Genomic DNA, 17635 nt, shown 5'->3' on the forward strand with positions numbered 1-17635 from the left:
CAAATATGTATATCCCCCCATGCATTTTTCAGTTGACATCTGAAATATTATAAAATACAATGATATATTTAAATAAATGCAAAGGATGTAATCTCAAGTGTCTTGTAAATATTGACACTTTATAAAACAATTCCATCCTTCATTTGTATTGACCCATTCCTACCCAAATAGCAGTGATTTGAGAGCCACCACCATCCATTTTAAAAACACAAGAAACCCTTCTTTAACATTGTTCTTTTTTCTTTTCTCATAATTCCCACTATTCTTCCCATAGTTTTATCCTACATGTAATTTATTGGTATGCTTCAAAGCCTACTATTGATCACCCTATCATATGTTTGCAACACAAATATGTATACAGGCCGGGTGCAGTGGTTCACTCATGCCTATAATCCCAACACTTTTGGAGGATTTCTTGAGGCCAGGAATTCAAGACCAGCCTGGGCAGCATAGCTCAACCCAGTCTCTACAAAAAAATTTTTTTAATTAGCCAAGCATTGTGATGCGCACTGGTAGTCCCAGGTACTATAGGGCTTGCTGGGAGGTTTGGGTGGGAGAGTCACTTGAACCTAAGAGGTCAAGACTGCAGTAAGCCATGTTCATGCAACTGTACTCCAACCTGGGTAACAGAGCAAGACTCAGTCTCTTTAAAAAAAAAAAAAAAAAAAAGGTTGGTCACGGGGTGGCTCACGCCTATAATCCCAGCACTTTGGGAGGCTGAGGTGGGAGGACCGGTTGAACCCAGCCTGGGCAATACAGCAAGACCTTGTCTCTACAAAAAATAAAAGGAGGTAGGAGGATTGCTTGAGCCCGGGAGGTCAAGGCTGCAATAAGCAGTGTCTGCCCCACTGCACTACCACCTGGGTAACAGAGCAAGACCCTGCCTCAAAACAAATGTGTATCAATTAATTGACATTTTAAAATTAATTTTTTGTAACTTTAATAAGGCTTTAAGGGTTACATCTATTAGTAGTACAGTTGTTCAAAACAACATTTATATTCAATTTTCTAATAAAAACTGAAATTTTATTGAAAATGTAGGTCATAAAAGAAAAAACTTCCTCCCCCCATTAGTTCCTATTATCTGTGGCTAAATATCATTATTTTTTATTAGAATAAGACAAGGTACCACAAATTTTGTACTTCTTTTTCTTTCCTTTTTAAAATTTTTTTAAAACTTTCCTCTTTACAGGGGATTTCCTTTAGCTGGGCGTGGTGGCGGGCACCTGTGATCCCAGCTACTCAGGAGGCTGAAGCAGGAGAATCACTTGAACCCTGAAGGCGGAGGTTGCAGTGAGCCAAGATAGTGCCACTGCACTATAGCCTGGGCAACACAGCGAGACCCTGTCTCAAAAATAAAATAAAATAAAAAAATAAGGGGGATTTCTTGGTCAGATGTGGTGGCTCACGCCTATAATCCCAACACTTTGGGAGGCCAAGGCTGGCAGATCATTTGAGGTCAGGAGTTCGACACCAGCATGGTCAACATGGTGAAACCCTGTCTCTACTAAAAATACAAAAATTAGCTGGCCGTGGTGGTACACTCCTGTAATCCCAGCTACTCGGGAGGCTGAGGCAAGAGAATCACTTAAACCTGGGAGATGGAAAAATCATTTTCACTAAAAATTATATTTAGTGCCCAGAATGGTGGCTCAAGCCTGTAATCCTGGAACTTCTGGATGCTGATGTGGGAGGGTCGCTTGAGCCTAAGTTCGAGATCAGCCTGGGCAACATGGAGAGATCTCATCTCTACAAATAATTTAAAAATAGCTAGGTGTGGTGGCAAACGTCTGTTGTTCCAGCCGCTCTGGAGGCTAAAGTGGAATCGTTTGAGCCTAGGCAGTCGAGGCTACAGTGAGCCCTTATCACACCAGTGCACTCCAGCCTGGGTGACAGGGCAAGACCCTGTCTTTAAAAAAAAACAAAAAAACAAAAAAAAACCTTTAATGTTATAATCCAACAATTCAATACAAACCTCCTTCAATTTTGATGAAAGCTAAGAATTGGAAACCATTTATATAAAGGTGTCACTTGGTCTCTGGCCCTTCTCCCTTTCAAACTCACAGGCACAGATACTTTTGGGGCTGGATTAGCATTTGCGTTGGGATGCACGGCGGGGAAGGTACAGGATGGGAACCGACAAAAACAGAGCCAAGCTGGTCAGGTCGGTGCCTACCCCAGAATTCGGGGACATTTCTAGATCCTGCAGGAAAGCGCGGGAGGACCTGACTCAAGCTGGCCTGGCCCTGAGCGCATCTGCGCCCCTGAAGCCTGGCCCTGAGGCCCGAAGACAGCAGCTTTCGGGTTAAAGGGGCCTTGGGAAGAGAAGGGGCAGGAAGGTGGTACCCGTTGCGCACAGGCCAGGCTGCCAGGCCGCGGGGCTCGGTCCCGCGAAAGTTAGTAGGTCTTCCGCTAAAGCAGAATTGTACTTTTACTCGACAGCATGGAAAGGCCGCTCAGAACAGCAGCAGCAGAGGAGAAGTCAGCGCAGGTCACAGACAGTTTCACGCTCAGAGACTTGGCCTAGAACTTGGAGGCCCGCTACTCCAGCATGCTCGCCTCCCGGCCACCCACGCCCCCACCACCCGCACTGCGCCGTTATCTGCCTGACTGACATCTTGGTCAGCCAATGATCTTTGGGACTGCCAAAGCGCCTGCCTCCGAGAGTTGGGCGGGGCGAGTAGTTGCAATGACAAACATTTAACCCAATAACGAGGAGATTTCACACGCTACGGCCGCAATAACCAATGAGAAGAAAGAATCCTTTCGACAGGACGTGTCAGGCAACCAACGGCCGGTGGCGCTGCAGGGGTCCCGTGGCTTCCGTTCCGAGAGGGCGGGGCGGCGTCCCGAAACGGAAGGTGGTTGTCGTCGGTGCCCAAGCTGGTTTGAAACTAGGGTTCGGGCTCGGTCGTCGTCGTTGTTTGTCGCCGCATCCCCGCTTCGGGGTAGGCCGTTCCTGCCCGCCCCCGCCCCTCCTCCCTTCGGACCCATAGATCTCAGGCCCAGCTCCCCGCCCGACTCGCACCTCGCCCGCCGCAGCCCACTGTTGACCCGGCCCGTACTGCGGCCCCGCCGTCACCATGTCCCTGCACGGCAAACGGAAGGAGATCTACAAGTATGAAGCGCCCTGGACGGTCTACGCGATGAACTGGAGTGTGCGGCCCGATAAGCGCTTTCGCTTGGCGCTGGGCAGCTTCGTGGAGGAGTACAACAACAAGGTGGGCCGGGCAGGGCCTCGGAACCCAGCTGGCGGGGAGCGGGCCCCGGGAGCGCCCTTTCCGGGCCGGAGCCCAGGCCCCAGAACCCTCCTGCGGACTCGCCTTAGGGCCATGGAGCGGTTCCAATGTCTGGCCCTGTGCTGAAGGTTTCGTACTCGTTGTCTGTCTCATTTAATCCCGGCAGCATTCTTGTGTAGTCGGCAGTGTAGTGGGGAAACTGAGTCACGGTTTTGTGACTTGCCTGGGTCAGGCAGCTATTTCGTGGTGGAAACAGGTCTTAAAACCGGGTTTACGCCCCAAAGATACTCCATTTATTCCTCCTGTGCTCTCCACTCCTGCCGCATTTTTTTCGTTGGTGGGCGGGGAAGGGAAGAGGGAGTGGTAGTTGTGAAGGAAAATGCAGACGCTTCTATTCGCGGTCGTGCACTCTTGGCCACACTAGATTTCTATTAAGACGATCTGTTGTACAAGCATCCCCGCCCCCTACTCCCATACCCCAGGTACTCATGGATCCTAGCCCTTCTGCCAGAATTACTGTTGCTCTTGCTTCATGATAACCATTCTCTCTAAAGCAATCTCTTTGGAAATCTTGGCCTGTGGCATGATCCCGCCGTTGTTTCCTGAACACAGGATGACAGGGCCTTATCTTTTGGCTTGTTTCATGCTAGTACAGTTGTGTGACCTTTAGTAGTAGATCTTGCTGGACATTCATCAATTTGAGAATCCTTTATAGAAGCACGGTGTCGTAGGGGAGCTTTTAAACTGGCATTGCAACATAAACTCATCTTTGAAAGTTGAATAAGTCAGTTGGAAGAATTTTCTTTGCTTTCTTCCTTTTACTCAATTAAAGTTGAATGATAGCGATCAGAGCAACTGAAAGCTGTGGCTAGTGATATTTAAAGCCACTACTGCCTTATGCCATGAACATCAGATTTAAGAAGAGTAAAACTGGCTGGGCGCGGTGGTTCACGCCTGTAATCCCAGCACTTTGGGAGGCCGAGGCAGGCAGATTACCTCAGCTCAGGAGTTTGCGACCAGGCTGGGTAACAAGGTGAAACGTTGTCTACTAAAATACAAAAAAAAAAAAAAGAAGAAGAAGAAAACTGTTCAGTGACAAGGCTCATGCAGGGGGGAAAAAGCCAGGTGGTCTAGGAGTGGGTCCTGTCTGGTTATTGACTGGCTGTGAGGTGTTGCACAGGCCTGTTTTATTATCTGTGACCCACAGTTTGCTGTAGGGAAGGGGTTCTGGTTTACATGTGAGGGTCTTGTAAAAAAGAAATTTGAATATTTTACAGTTTGTTTACAGTTTTTCAGGAGCATGTTTCTCTAGAGTAGGTCTTCTTTGGAGTCCTCTTTGAGAAGCTGATGAAAGCGATGGATTTTCATTGTCCAGACGTTACACATACGTGAACATATTTACAAACAAATCCAAGCAATATGCACTGATCTTTAAGTTCACCCATTTCCCGGGCGAAATAGAGCTGTATTTCCTTTCCTCTGATGCTTCTTTCTTCCTTATGGCCCATTGTGGACAGCTGAACTGGGAATGGGATTCAAGATTCTGATGTGGACACTGTGTTAGTAAAATTAAGACCACTAGAACTATTGTTTAAGGATACACGTGGAAAATAAAAAAGTATGTCTTTCAAAGAGCTTAAGCTTAATTTTTCACACAAATTAATGTTTTTTTCCTGTATGTTTTTCCAGTGTCACGGGGTAAACAATAGTTACTCCTATTCTCCAGAGAGGAGAAACTGAGCCACAGTTAGGCTGCTGGTAGAATCAATGGAGTAGTCAAACTGCTGTTGCAGGAACTCGACCCCAGTTTGTCCTTTCTTTTAGCAACTCTCTGGAGCTTCCTCTTTGTTCCAGGCACACAGGTAGCATGGCTTAGCAGTGAAATGCAAACTAATAACCCCACTATCAACAGCGTAAGCAGTTAGCCATATCTTAACTCACATGATGTAGGCAATGTGCTGTCTTAAAATCGTTTTTGTGCCTCCACCTGTCAGTAGGTCAGGGTTCTTAAATTCTGTGTGCTATGATCATGTGATACCAATAGACCCCTTCTCATAGTTATGTTTTCAAATGCATAGAACACGTAGAATTACAAAAGAAACCACTTACGTTGCACTACAGATATAAACATGTTTTTAGAAGTGGTGATGTGGTCATGTGTACTTTTAATAAATTAACGTATTGATTTACACCATCCAGTGTAATTATTAATGTAATTTTGAAGTGGTGACAAGGGTAAACAGCACTTCAAGATGCTTAACTGCACCGTGGTGGGAAAAAATATTTCTTTTGCTGGCGAAGTCACAGATACTTATGCCACTGTGAGCACCTGCCCCATTTGTAATTGAAGGAAATAAAACATATTTAGCTAGAGGTGAATGGAAATATGGGCGTGATTTTCCAATTCAAGTTCACAGACCCCAAGTTAAGAAACCCTGCGAGACAGGATTATGTCTAGTGGTTGGTGAGCAGCAAATCCTGCCTTAAAGCAGTGATTCTGAGGCTAAGTTTGTGAGAAGCCCTGCCAAAGACGTGGTCGACTTCGTAATTTGGAGGAACTTTAGAATTATTGGTTGGAATTTTTAGACCATTGGTTCCTGCTTGCCATGGATAGTGATCACCAGCAGAGGAAAAAGTAAATGGACACAGCGAATTAACATTGATGAAAAAGGCTAGAAGTGGTCATCTTTTTAGTGTGGAGACATTCACTAAGAAAACATGGTTATCATTTTTAAAATTTGGTATTAACATACTCATGTTTTCCTAACGTAAAATTGTTCCTAGTTGATCCATAGAATTAAGTCTATCAACAGTTTAAGAAATTGATTTCCAGGTGTTCCTTCGTGTGACTAAATTTGTGAATTATTGCAGAGTAAAGAAACAGATTCTATCAAATACACCTGGAATAAAAAGCACCATTATAGGGCTGGGCGTGGTGCCTCACACCTGTAATCCTAGCACTTTGGGAGGCTGAGATGGGAGAATCACTTCAGTCCAGGAGTTTGATACCAACCTGGGCAACATGGAGAAACCCTGACTGTACAAAAACATTAAAAAATTAGCCAGGTATGGTGGCATCTGCCTGTAGTCCCAGCTACTTGGGAAGGTGAGGTAGGAGGAAAGTTTGAGCCCAGGAGGCAGAGGTTACAGTGAGCCAAGAGCATGCCACTGCACTCCAGCCTGGGCGACAGAGCCAGACCCTCAAATAACGATGCTCAAAAAACAGCATCGTTATTGGTTATTATGTTTCTACCTTCTTTTGTTGTGGTCTCTTGAGGAATAAAGCAGGATTGGTGTTGGAGCAACAGGTTCTCTAAATTTTAGTGTGTGAGAATCCCAAGGGAGCTGCACATTCCTGGGCTCCACCCTTGAAGTTAACAGACTTGGAGATAGGTGACAGACACACTAGTGGTTAAGGGATCAGATGGCACTCTCAGAACATGGCCCTGGAGCTACCTTGGCATTTGCTGGCCAGAGGCAGGAATCTGATCTTTTTGTGCCTGCATGCCCTTAAACATTGGCTCTACCCTTGCATCCAACTTCACCGATGAAAAAAGCTCTGTGATTAGCCTGGGTTATCTAAGTCCTGCCACTTCCCAGTTTTGTATTGCCTTGGGCAAGTTATTCTCTGTGTCTCAGTTTCCTCATCTGTAAAATTAGGGCAATAAATAATAACATCTACCTTGTTCAGAGATTAAATAAGTTAATATATGTAATGGGCTTAGGAACTCCACCTGGCATGGAGTAAGCCATATAGAGATGTTAGCTGTTATTTAATCATTATCATTACCTGTAAACCAAAGAGAATTATATGACTGTTTAGCAAATTTAACTTTTGTATTTTCCAGAGAGGATTCAGGAATAAGAGGTCAGAAAGGTAGCTGAAAAGGTCATTATTTCATTCTCTGCCTTTTAAAGACTCTGGGGGAAAAATTCCCTGATCTCTTTCAACCCAACTCATTTTGTAGTCTAGCAGCTTCTTGTAGTCAGACTCCAAGTAGTGTAATTTTATAGCTTAAATTCATTTTCTCTTGTTCTACCTGGCTTACCTACAGTAAGTCAGATATAAGAATTTGGCATTTCTCCTGTGTTTTGACAATATCTTTGGTCTTTAGGCCCAGGTGTTATTGCCCCTCTTTTATTGGGAAAAGCTGGGTAGCAGTTCCTGGGCTTCTGTTTCACTTAAGTGCATGTTTCAGGGTTGGTTTTGAGTAAAGATGGCAGCGTGATTGGGATTTAGTTTGCCCCAGTATTTAACTAACTGCTTGTGCTCTAAGATTTAGCATCCAGAGAGTATTTTTGAGGTTCTGAGGACAGACTGTAGGTATATCTGATGCTTTTTGGAGAATCCTGGTAGTGAGTCTGGGTGGCATGACCACCTTGTACTTGAAACACTGGGATGGATGCTCACCTTCAGCCTGTGTGGATTCCTCTGAGGTTTTTAATACAATTACTTTGTATGTTTGGTGCATAATTAAGTTGACTCTGGTATTTAATTTTTCACTTTGGTGTTTGCGGTAGCACTTCAAGATTGTCATTCATTTGCTCATTAATTCAGCCAGTGTGTATTGAACACAATACTCATAGTGTTTTAGGCACAATGATGATACTGGGGAACCATCTGTGGCTTTGTTAGTAGGTGCGAGATTGGCAGGAGTAAACACAATGTGTTTTGGTACACATCAGTACTTTTGATAGATATTTAGAATGTTGCAGTGTTCCACGAGTCCCTGTCAAGACTGTCAGCAGGGGAATTTAAAACATAAAACTTCTGGTTTTAACTTCCTCCTTTTTCTAGACAGTGAGAGGACTCATTCCCTATTGAGACCACTGGATAAAAGTGATAATGCTTTTTAAAAAGTGCCACTTTATTGCTTTTTGTCCTAATCTTGTTCACATAGACTTCTTGGAGATGCTGTCACTTGAACAAGGAGTGAATCTATGCTCTGTAGGTAGCCTGGCTTGCCTAAGGTCTTGCTGCCAAAGCTGTCTAGTCAACCTCTGAGCCACAAGCCAAAGGTGTGCTGTGCCAGAATTCATCTTAAAGTTTAATAAGGCAGGATCTTGGGTACCTGCAGGCACTGGTCCTTGGTAATCAGTCAGGAAGAGGCTTGAAGAGAAAGCAAATAGAAAAGACCAAGAAAAGCTAGTGTATATTCTCAGAATATTGTGTTAGCCGATTTTTGTTTTACTAACAATTGTGGGAAAATGTTGCAGTGGCTGGAGTGTTATGTTGATTTGGATAACTTGGGAGCTTATTTTAAAAATTACCTTCACATACACACATTCACCTTCATCTTCTGCACTAGCACTGTGTGTATTAAAGTGGAATACGGCCGGGCGCAGTGGCTCATGCCTGTAATCCCTACCCTTTGGGAGGTGGAGGTGGGCGGATCACCTGAGGTCGGGAGTTCAAGACCAGCCTGACCAACATGGAGAAACCCTGTCTCTACTAAAAATACAAAATTAGGTGGGCATGGTGGCGCATGCCTGTAATCCTAGCTACTTGGGAGGCTGAGGGAGGAGAATCGTTTGAACCCGGGAGGTGGAGGTTGCCATGAGCCGAGATCGTGCCATTGCACTCCAGCCTGGGCAACAAGAGTGAAACTCCGTCTCAAAAAAAATAAGTAAATAAAATAAAGTGGAATACACAGTTTATTCCCTCAAGGAACTTATACTAATAAGGTAGACATGGGACTTTCAAAAAATATATATATATATAGTATAAATATATATATGGTATATATATGGTATAAATATATATGGTATATATATGGTATAAATATATATGGTGTATATATATGGTATAAATAATGTGTAATTTATGTTGTTATTTATGAAAGTAGTAAAAGTGAAGATGTGGTCATGCCTTCGAGGAGTATTTTATATTTGCTTACTAGGAGACATCATGCATAATAATATTCACAGTTCAAAAATGAGTAAAAATGATCCTGCTTCACAGCCTTTTCAGGAGGATTTGTATCATATTGGAGTAAAGGGTTGCAAAACAATGGTGCAGAAGGGCAGTGGAGGTAGGAGATAGAAGAGGTTTAGCAAGGGTCAGGGAAGACTGTGGAGAAAAAAGTAAAGAGAAAAAGACCTAAATGTCAACAGTAGGATGATGAGAGTCAGATACAATTCTTCTTATCTGCCCGTAATATATAAGGAAGGACAGCAGTATAATGAAGAGCAAACAGGAAGATGTTGAGAAATACCTGTGGCTGCAGATTCCAAACTCAGAAGAATGCAATTCTCCAAAATAGGATTTTGATGGGCAGAGTCACTCCTTTGTTTGAGACAGAAGAGGGTACACAGGCTGGCATCAGGAGCTTCCCCAAGCCCCATAGGAGATGTTGGGTAAGAGGGGGGCTAAGCTCTAAAAGGAGACATATAGATGTGTCATCTTCTCTAGAAGTGTTAGATGAGGGCTATTGGAGGAGACATTGAATTGTGAGCAGCTTGGTGGCACCTGACTTCACTGGCTGAGGAGATGCAAAGGCTTCCTGTGTTTCTACTAACTTGGAACATAGCCCTCCTCCAGATCATCTAGGAAGAATTTCCCTCATTAAGCCAAGGTGGGAGGATCACTTGAGGCCAGGAGTTTGAGACCAGCCTGGACAACATAGCAAGACTCTGTCTCTACAAAAATACACAAAAATTGGCCAGGTGCAGTGGCTCATGCCTGTAATCCCAGCACTTTAGGAGGCCAAGGCAGGCAGATCACTTGAGGTCAGGAGTTCAAGACCAGCCTGGCCAACATTGTGAAACTGTGTCTCTACTAAAAATACAAAAATTAGCTGGGCTTGGTGGTGGGCACCTGTAATCCCAGCTACTCGGGAGGCTGAGGCAGGAGAATAGTTTGAACCTGGGAGGTGGAGGTTGCAGTGAGTGAAGATTGTGCCACTGCACTCCAGCCTGGGTGACAGAGCAAGACTCTGTTTCAAAAAGAAAAAATAAATTAGGGCTGGGCGCAGTGACTCATGCCTGTAGTCCCAGCACTTTGGGAGGCTGAGGCTGGCGGATCATGAGGTCAGGAGTTTGAGACCATCCTGACCAACGTGGTGAAACCCCGTCTCTACTAAAAATACAAAAATTAGCCAGGTTTTGTGATGTGCATCTGTAATCCCAGCTACTTGGAAGGCTGAGGCAGGAGAATCACTTGAACCTCGGAGGCGGAGGTTGTGGTGAGCTGAGATTGCACCACTGCACCAGCCTGGGTGACAGAGCGAAACTCTATCTCAAAAGAAAAAACAAATTAACCAGGTGTGGTGGTGTGCACCTGTAGTCCCAGCTACTCAGGAGGCTGAGATGGAAGGATCACTTGAGCCAAGGAGGTCAAGGCTGCAGTGAGCCAAGGTCTTGCCACTGCACTCTAGCTGAGGTGACAGAGTGAGACCCCCATTTCAAAACCAAAAAAAAAGAAACAAAATAAATGGAATCAGCACAGTAGCTACAGAAAAATACTATAAGAAAGGATGGGGGCAAAATGGAAAATAAGTGGCAGGTAAAGTACCCATACTAAAAAGATGTTTTTAGCTTAGTTGAAAAATAATGGCCAGTCTTACCACTGTGAGTTCAAAGAACTTAAGAAAATACAGAACTTCAAGCAGAGATATAGAGGATTGGGTAAAATAAGGCATGGCGAAGAGAAAATGTAACATCAGCTGGCAGAGCACACAGGAAAGTAGTGGAAGAGAAAACTAAAATTATCACAGAATTAAAAGCCACATTTGAAGCAGAATAAAGGCTGGGCACAGTGATTCACTCCTGTAATCCAAGCTACTTGGGACACTGAGGCAGGAGACTCGCTTGAACCCGGAAAGAGGAGGTTGCAGTGAGCCGAGATCATGCCACTGCACTCCAGCTTGGGCGATGAAGTGAGACTGTCTCAAAAAAAAAGAAGGAAAGAAACAGAATAAAGATGAACACACAGTGCTGAAAACAGTAAAGGATAGGGAGGACAGATTAAAAAATGAAATCAGAGAAAATAATTAGAACATAATAGATGCAGAAAGTAAAAGAGATCTGACTTAAGTATAATTGGTGTCCCTGAAGACGAGGACCAAAGAAATGAAACAAACTCAAATATATGGTTAAAGAACGTAGAAATAAAGATTTGAAGTGATAAGTTTAAATTCTATCTCAAGAAAAAGTGGCGCCAAACAGTTGACACTGAAATATTTCCTAGGAAAATTTCTTTTTTAAAAAATTTATCTTATTTTTCATGTGTTTTGTTTTGTTTTGAGACAGTGCCTCACTCTGTTGCCCAGGCTGGGTGCAGAGGCATGATCCCAGCTCACTGTACTCTTGACCTCCTACCTAGGCTTAATGGATTGTCCCGCCTCTGCCTCCCGAGTAGCTGGGACTACAGGTGCACACCACCACGCCCAGCTAATTTTTGTATTTCTTGTAGAGGCAGGGTTTTGCCATGTTGTCCACGCGGGTCTCAAACTGTGGGCTCAAGCGATCCACTGACCTCAGCCTCCCAAAGGGCTGGGACTGCAGGCGTGGCACAGAGCCTGGCGTCCCTAGGAACATTTCTATGTTTTAATGATGAAGAAGGAATTATTTGGACATTCAGGCAAAATGATCAAGTCTTCTTTAAGAGGGGAAAAGAAATTAGGCTACCTACATTTGATGACAGAAGGCCATGAAGCAATGTCTAGGAATGTACAAGTACTGTAGATTGTGCTGCTATAAATACTTGGGGATATACTTAGGCATATGTGAGGTTTATATGGAAATAATAATGCTGGGGAACACAAAACAATACTTGAAAAATGGGAAGGTATTCTCTTTTCTTGTATAGTAAAGCTTGGTGTCCTAAAGATGTCAGTGTCCCTAAACTTAAGGTGGTCCCTGTTTAAAACGCCATAGTTGTTTTTTCTGGAGACAGTGTCTCACTCTGTTGCCCAGGCTAGAGTGCAGTGGTATGAGTATAGCTCACTGCAACCTCAAACTCCTGGGCTTAATCAATAGGTATCTCACTATGTTGCTCAGACTGGTCTTGAGCTCCTGGCCTCAAACAGTCCTCCTGCCTGCCCCACCCAGAGTGCTGGGGTTACAGGCATAGGTGACCATACCTGGCCAAAAATACTCCAGATTTTTAATAATGGTTTTTTAGAACCAGGCAAACTGATTTTTGAACCAGGCGAACTACAGACAAATGTTACAAACATGCACACATCGTCAGAAAACTTCTGAAAAGGTGGACTAGTGATGGAGATGGGGAACCGCCCACCAGATATTAAAACATAATGCAAAGATATAATAAAAAGATCATTTGATACTGTAAGAACTGATGCATAAACAGAGTCCAGAAATGAACTCAGAATACAAAAAGAAATGTAGTCTGTGCTAAAAGTGATATGAAATTAAGAAAAAATATTTCTAAGGCCGGGCGCAGTGGTCACGCCTGTAATTCCAGCACTTTGGGAGGCTGAGGCAGGCGGATCACAAGGTCAGGAGTTCGAGACCAGCCTGGCCAACATAGTGAAGCCCCATCTCTACTAAAAATACAAAAAATTAGCCGGGCATGGTGGTAGGTGCCTGTAATCCCAGCTACTCAGGAGGCTGAGGCAGGAGAATCGCTTGAACCCAGGAGGCGGAGCTTGCAGTGAACCGAGATCGCGCCACACCACTGCGCTCCAGCCTGGGTGACAGTGCGAGACTCCATATATATATACACACACACAAATATATATATATATATACACACAAATATATATACATATATATATATACACAAATATATATACATATATATATACACAAATATATATACATATATATATACATATATATATATATTTTTTTTTTAAATAATGAGTATTGAAACTAGAACAAAAAATTGGATCTCTACCTTAAACCTTGTACCGGCCGGGTGCAGTGGCTCACGCCTATAATCCCAGCACTTTGGGAGGCCGAGGCGGGTGGATCACCTGAGGTCAGGAGTTCGAGACCAGTCTGGCCAGCATGGTGAAACCCTGTCTCTACTAAAAATACAAAAATTAGCTGGGCGTGGTGGCAGGCGCCTGTAATCTCAGCTACTTGGGAAGCTGAGGTAGGAGAATCGCTTGAACCCGGGAGGCGGAGGTTGCAGTGAGCCGAGATGACACCATTGCACTTCAGCCTGGGCAACGAGTGGGACTCCATCTAAACCAAACAAACAAACAAAAAAAGCCTTGTACCAGAATTCCAGATAAATGAGAAAATGTAAACATTCAACTGTAAAACATGGGAGAATCTTGGTGTGAGAAACCCATAAAAGTAGAAGTAAACTATATACAAATAAAATCTCTGTAACAAAACCAACCCAGCAAAGTCAAAAGATAAGTGACAAACTGAAAAAATAGATGTAACATTCCAGACAAAGAACAAATCCTTTAATATAAAGATTTGCATATAAAGATCTGCAAATCACCAGAAGACCAGTCACCCAGTAGAAAAAGGGAAACAGATATGAACAGTTTCCAGAAATGATATGTAAATGATTCTTGAACATATGAAGAACTGAACCTCGTAAGGAAAAAAAAATAATGGAGTTTCAGTTAGATTAGGAAAAATAAAAAACCTTAGTAATCTACTGTGTGTGTGTATATACATATGTGTAGCTTTCCTGTGCAGTTGCTATCAAAATTTAAATTGGCATTATTTTCCACCTGGTAGTTCCGCTAGTGGTAATTTATCCTACAGCTATACTCACGTGGTTGAAATGACTAAAGTGCAAGGATGTTCATTTTGGCATTATTTGTAAGAGAAAAATATGAAAATATTATTAGGGAAATTGTTGAATAAATTATGCTACCTCCGTGCAGCTGTTAAAAGAATGAGCTAGGTTTTCATGTGCTGATATGGAACATTTTAAAATAAATATTCAGTGGAAAAAATATATAGAAAAGTAAACTAACACCTGTGTTTTAAAAAAGGCGTATGCATATACGTATGTACACTCATATGGTTGTGTATGGAAGGGATACACAAGAAATTGATAACATTGATTTCTCCAGGGAAAGGAACTGGGATGTAGGGGCCCTAATTTGTACTATAATTGCTTTTGTGCCTTTCAAAATTTGGGCCTTGTGTATGTATTACCTAGTAAAAAAGTTAGTAATAAAAAAGCTAACATTAATAAAAATTAAATCTTACTCAGTAGAACTTCAGAAAGGAATAAACAGAAAGGAATGAATGAAGAAGCACTAGGCATATAGTAACAAGAAGCAGTTCTTTTTATAGAGAAGAAGTCAGACATGATAACATTAACATCAGATAAAATTCGAGGCAAAAATATTGAAACAAAAGGAAATATTTTACATGTTAAACATACAGGCTGGGCGTGATGGCTCACGCCTGTAATCCCAGCTACAGGCCAGGTGCAGTGGCTCACGCCTGTAATGCCAGCACTTTGAGAGGCCGAGGCAGTCAGATCACTTGAGGTCAGGGGTTCAAGACCAGCCTGGCTAACATGGTGAAGCCCCGTCTCTACTAAAAATATAAAAATTAGCCAGGTGTGGTGGCGAGTGCCTGTAATCCCAGCTACTTGGGAGGCTGAGGCAGGAGAATCACTTGAACCCAGGAAGTGGAGGTTGCAGTGAGCTGAGATCGTGCCACTGCGCTCCAGTCTGAGTGACAGAGTGAGTCTCCATCTAAAAAAAAAAAAATAAGAAAAAAATAAGAAAATTGATACATTGCGTAAAGGGAAGCAAGTTGCAGAATAGTATAATATAATTACATAAAGAAAAATAGTTTATCTGTAAATCTGTAGGCAAGATCTGGAAGTAGTTATTATCAAACCAAATGGCAATTACTGGTATAGAAGGATGGGGTGGCATTGAAAGAGGGACTTGTACTTTTAATTCACTATACTTGGTATCTTAATTATTTACAGTTAGTATAAATTACTTCTGTAATACTTAAAAATACTTAAAAACTATAAAGAGCCAGGGGAAAAAGAAAATGAATGGTTATCTTTATGTGGTGGGATTTTAATTTTAATTTTTTTTGTGTGTGGGGGCAGTATTATAATGAAAAAGTTTTAATTTCCTAATTGGGGAAAATCATTTTTAAAAATTACATCAGAACTTGAATTTCATGAACCTTTTCTGAACAATGAGGATGGCTTTTTTCTTGAATCAAATTAAAAATTTAAGTCATTACCTCTTCTGAAAGCATTGAGAAGGTCAACGAAAGATTGAATCTCAGCTATTTCCTGTCTTCTCTCCTAGGTTAGGTACTGTTGTGTGGAGATTGTCAAACTTAGCTGAAATCATATCACCAGGGGTGATGAATTCCTAAGAATAGAGAGTCCTGGGCCTCACTTGACACTTACTGAATCGGAATCTTAGGCTGGAGTTGAAGGCCTAGGAATGTAAACCTCTTCAGGCAAGTCTGATAGCTAAGTTGGAAAACCACTGCTGTAGGCAGTACAAGCAGAAGTGAGACACAGGCCTACATTTAAGGCATTTACTAAGTGAAATAGCGTAAGACAGTAATGTCAGTGCTTTCATGAGGCACTATGGGATTCGTCACCAAACAGATGGTAGAGATAAGCACTGAAAGAAATAGCACTGGACCAGGAAGACTGTAAATGCCTTATGAAGGTGGTGAGATGTCATAATATTCAAAGCTCATATATTGAGTAAGACAGTTCTACCTAGAGCTGTTACGTACAACTCGAGGTAGGTACTGTGAACATGCTCACTTTACAGTTTGTGAAACAAGATTAGCAGAGTTAAGTAACATGTCCAAAGTCTTACAGCTAGCAGGTGGTAAGTAGGGAGCCCTAGAAGCCCGATTAAGTGCTGTACTAACATTGGGCAGGATTTGGGTCAGTGGAAAGGAGGTATGAGGATTTTACAGGTAAAGAGGGGAAGTGTAAGGAAAGGGATGGGAAACAGTGACTAGATAAATGAAGGTGGAAAGTAAGGTAAGTTAGGGCTGGGTGGTAGAAAGCCTTGTTAGGCTAAGAGGATCCTAAGTGGCAAATGCTCACAAGATTGGATATTTGAACCTTGGGAGGACATCTCTGATGACTTGAAAGGCATTTTCTCTTCCAGTTGAACTTCACAGTGTTATCTGCAAGGTTAGAGAGGGATTTGGGGCTTCGTGCTCCCTGGTGTATCCACAGCTCTTAAAACAGTGCCTGACTCCTAGGAGCTGTCCACTAAATACTTCTTGAATGAATATATAAGTGAAATATCTGGCTCACAATCTACATCAGAGGTTTATTCTTTCTTTTTTCTTTCTTTCTTCCTTTTTTGAGACAAAAAAAAAAAGCTCTGTCGCCCAGGCTGCTGTGTGGTGGTGTGATCTCAGTTCACTGCAACGTCTACCTCCTAGGCTCAAACCATCCTTCCATCTCAGCTTCCCAATTAGCTGGAACTACAGGCATGCACTCCCACACCCGGTGAATTTTTGTATTTTTTGTAGGGACGAGGTTTTACCATGTTGCCCAGACTGGTCTCGAACTCCCCGCCTTGGCCTCCCAAAGTGCTAGGACTACAGGTGTGAGCCACCACACCCAGCTTCAGAGGTTTATTCTTTATTCTGCCTGATGAGCCTGAGACTTTAGCCTTTCATGTTATTGTCGTCATCGTTGTTGTGTGGGTACATAATAGGTGTGCCTATTTTGGTATAGGCATGCAATACATAATAATCACAACTTGGAAAATTGGGTATCCATTGCCGCAAGCATTTATCCTTTGTAAAAATACAGATCACTTTACAAATTTCCGTGTCATTCTTGTGCAGGGAACATGCTAACCACTGTATAGTTCCGATTTGAGTATGTGTGCTGCTGAAGCAAGCACTCTCATCTGGGTTTTTTTCCCCTTTCTCCTCCACAAAGGCTGATACCAAAAATTCCATGTTTCATCTAGAATCTTCCTTCTTTATGTAATATTTTCTGGCCGGGCGTGGTGGCTTATGCCTGTAATCCCAGCACTTTGGGAGGCCAAGGCGGGTGGATCACCTGAGATCAGGACTTTGAGAGCACCATGACCGACATGGTGAAACCCCATCTTTACTAAAAATACAAAAAAAATTAGCTGGGCACAGTGGCATCTGCATGTAATCCCAGCTACTTGGGAGGCTGAGGCAGGAGAATCGCTTGAACCTGGGAGGCTGAGGTAGCAGTGAACCAAGATCACGCCATTGCACTCCAGCCTGGGTGACAAGAGTGAAAATCTGTATCCAAAAAAAAAAAAAAAATTCTGCAAAGGTCAGAATGTCAACTTTTTAGTTCCATGTAAAAACTGTTCATTTGGTCACAGTCCCTCGTGCGGCCATTCCTGGTTATCCCTTGCCATTCTCACTATCAGTCACCATAGACCCTTAATTTTTCCCGTTCCCCTCTGAGCTCCCTGCCTCCAGCCACCTGCTTGATCCAGTCTGTCCTG

At 42.9% G+C, this 17635-nt stretch overlaps 1 protein-coding gene and 1 non-coding gene across 3 annotated transcripts in view; one reads left to right on the forward strand and one right to left on the reverse strand.

Moving 5' to 3' along the window:
• The first annotated feature begins 2830 nt into the window (after positions 1 to 2830).
• DCAF7 (DDB1 and CUL4 associated factor 7) overlaps positions 2831 to 17635 on the forward strand; it is a 35838-nt gene continuing 21033 nt past the window's right edge. For both annotated transcript variants that reach the window (XR_639272.1, XM_003913264.3), the window contains exon 1: positions 2831 to 3221. Coding sequence is in view for 1 of the 2 variants with exons in the window: in XM_003913264.3 (XP_003913313.1) it covers positions 3084 to 3221 (138 nt within the window). In the remaining variant the exon portion in view is untranslated. The remainder of the gene's footprint in view (positions 3222 to 17635) is intronic.
• Positions 16944 to 17047, reverse strand: LOC116271215. The gene has a single exon (XR_004179636.1). It is a non-coding gene; the product is annotated as a U6 spliceosomal RNA (small nuclear RNA).

The sequence above is a fragment of the Papio anubis genome, chromosome 17, assembly GCF_008728515.1.
Source record: "Papio anubis isolate 15944 chromosome 17, Panubis1.0, whole genome shotgun sequence".
Classification (NCBI taxonomy): Eukaryota; Metazoa; Chordata; class Mammalia; order Primates; family Cercopithecidae; genus Papio; species Papio anubis.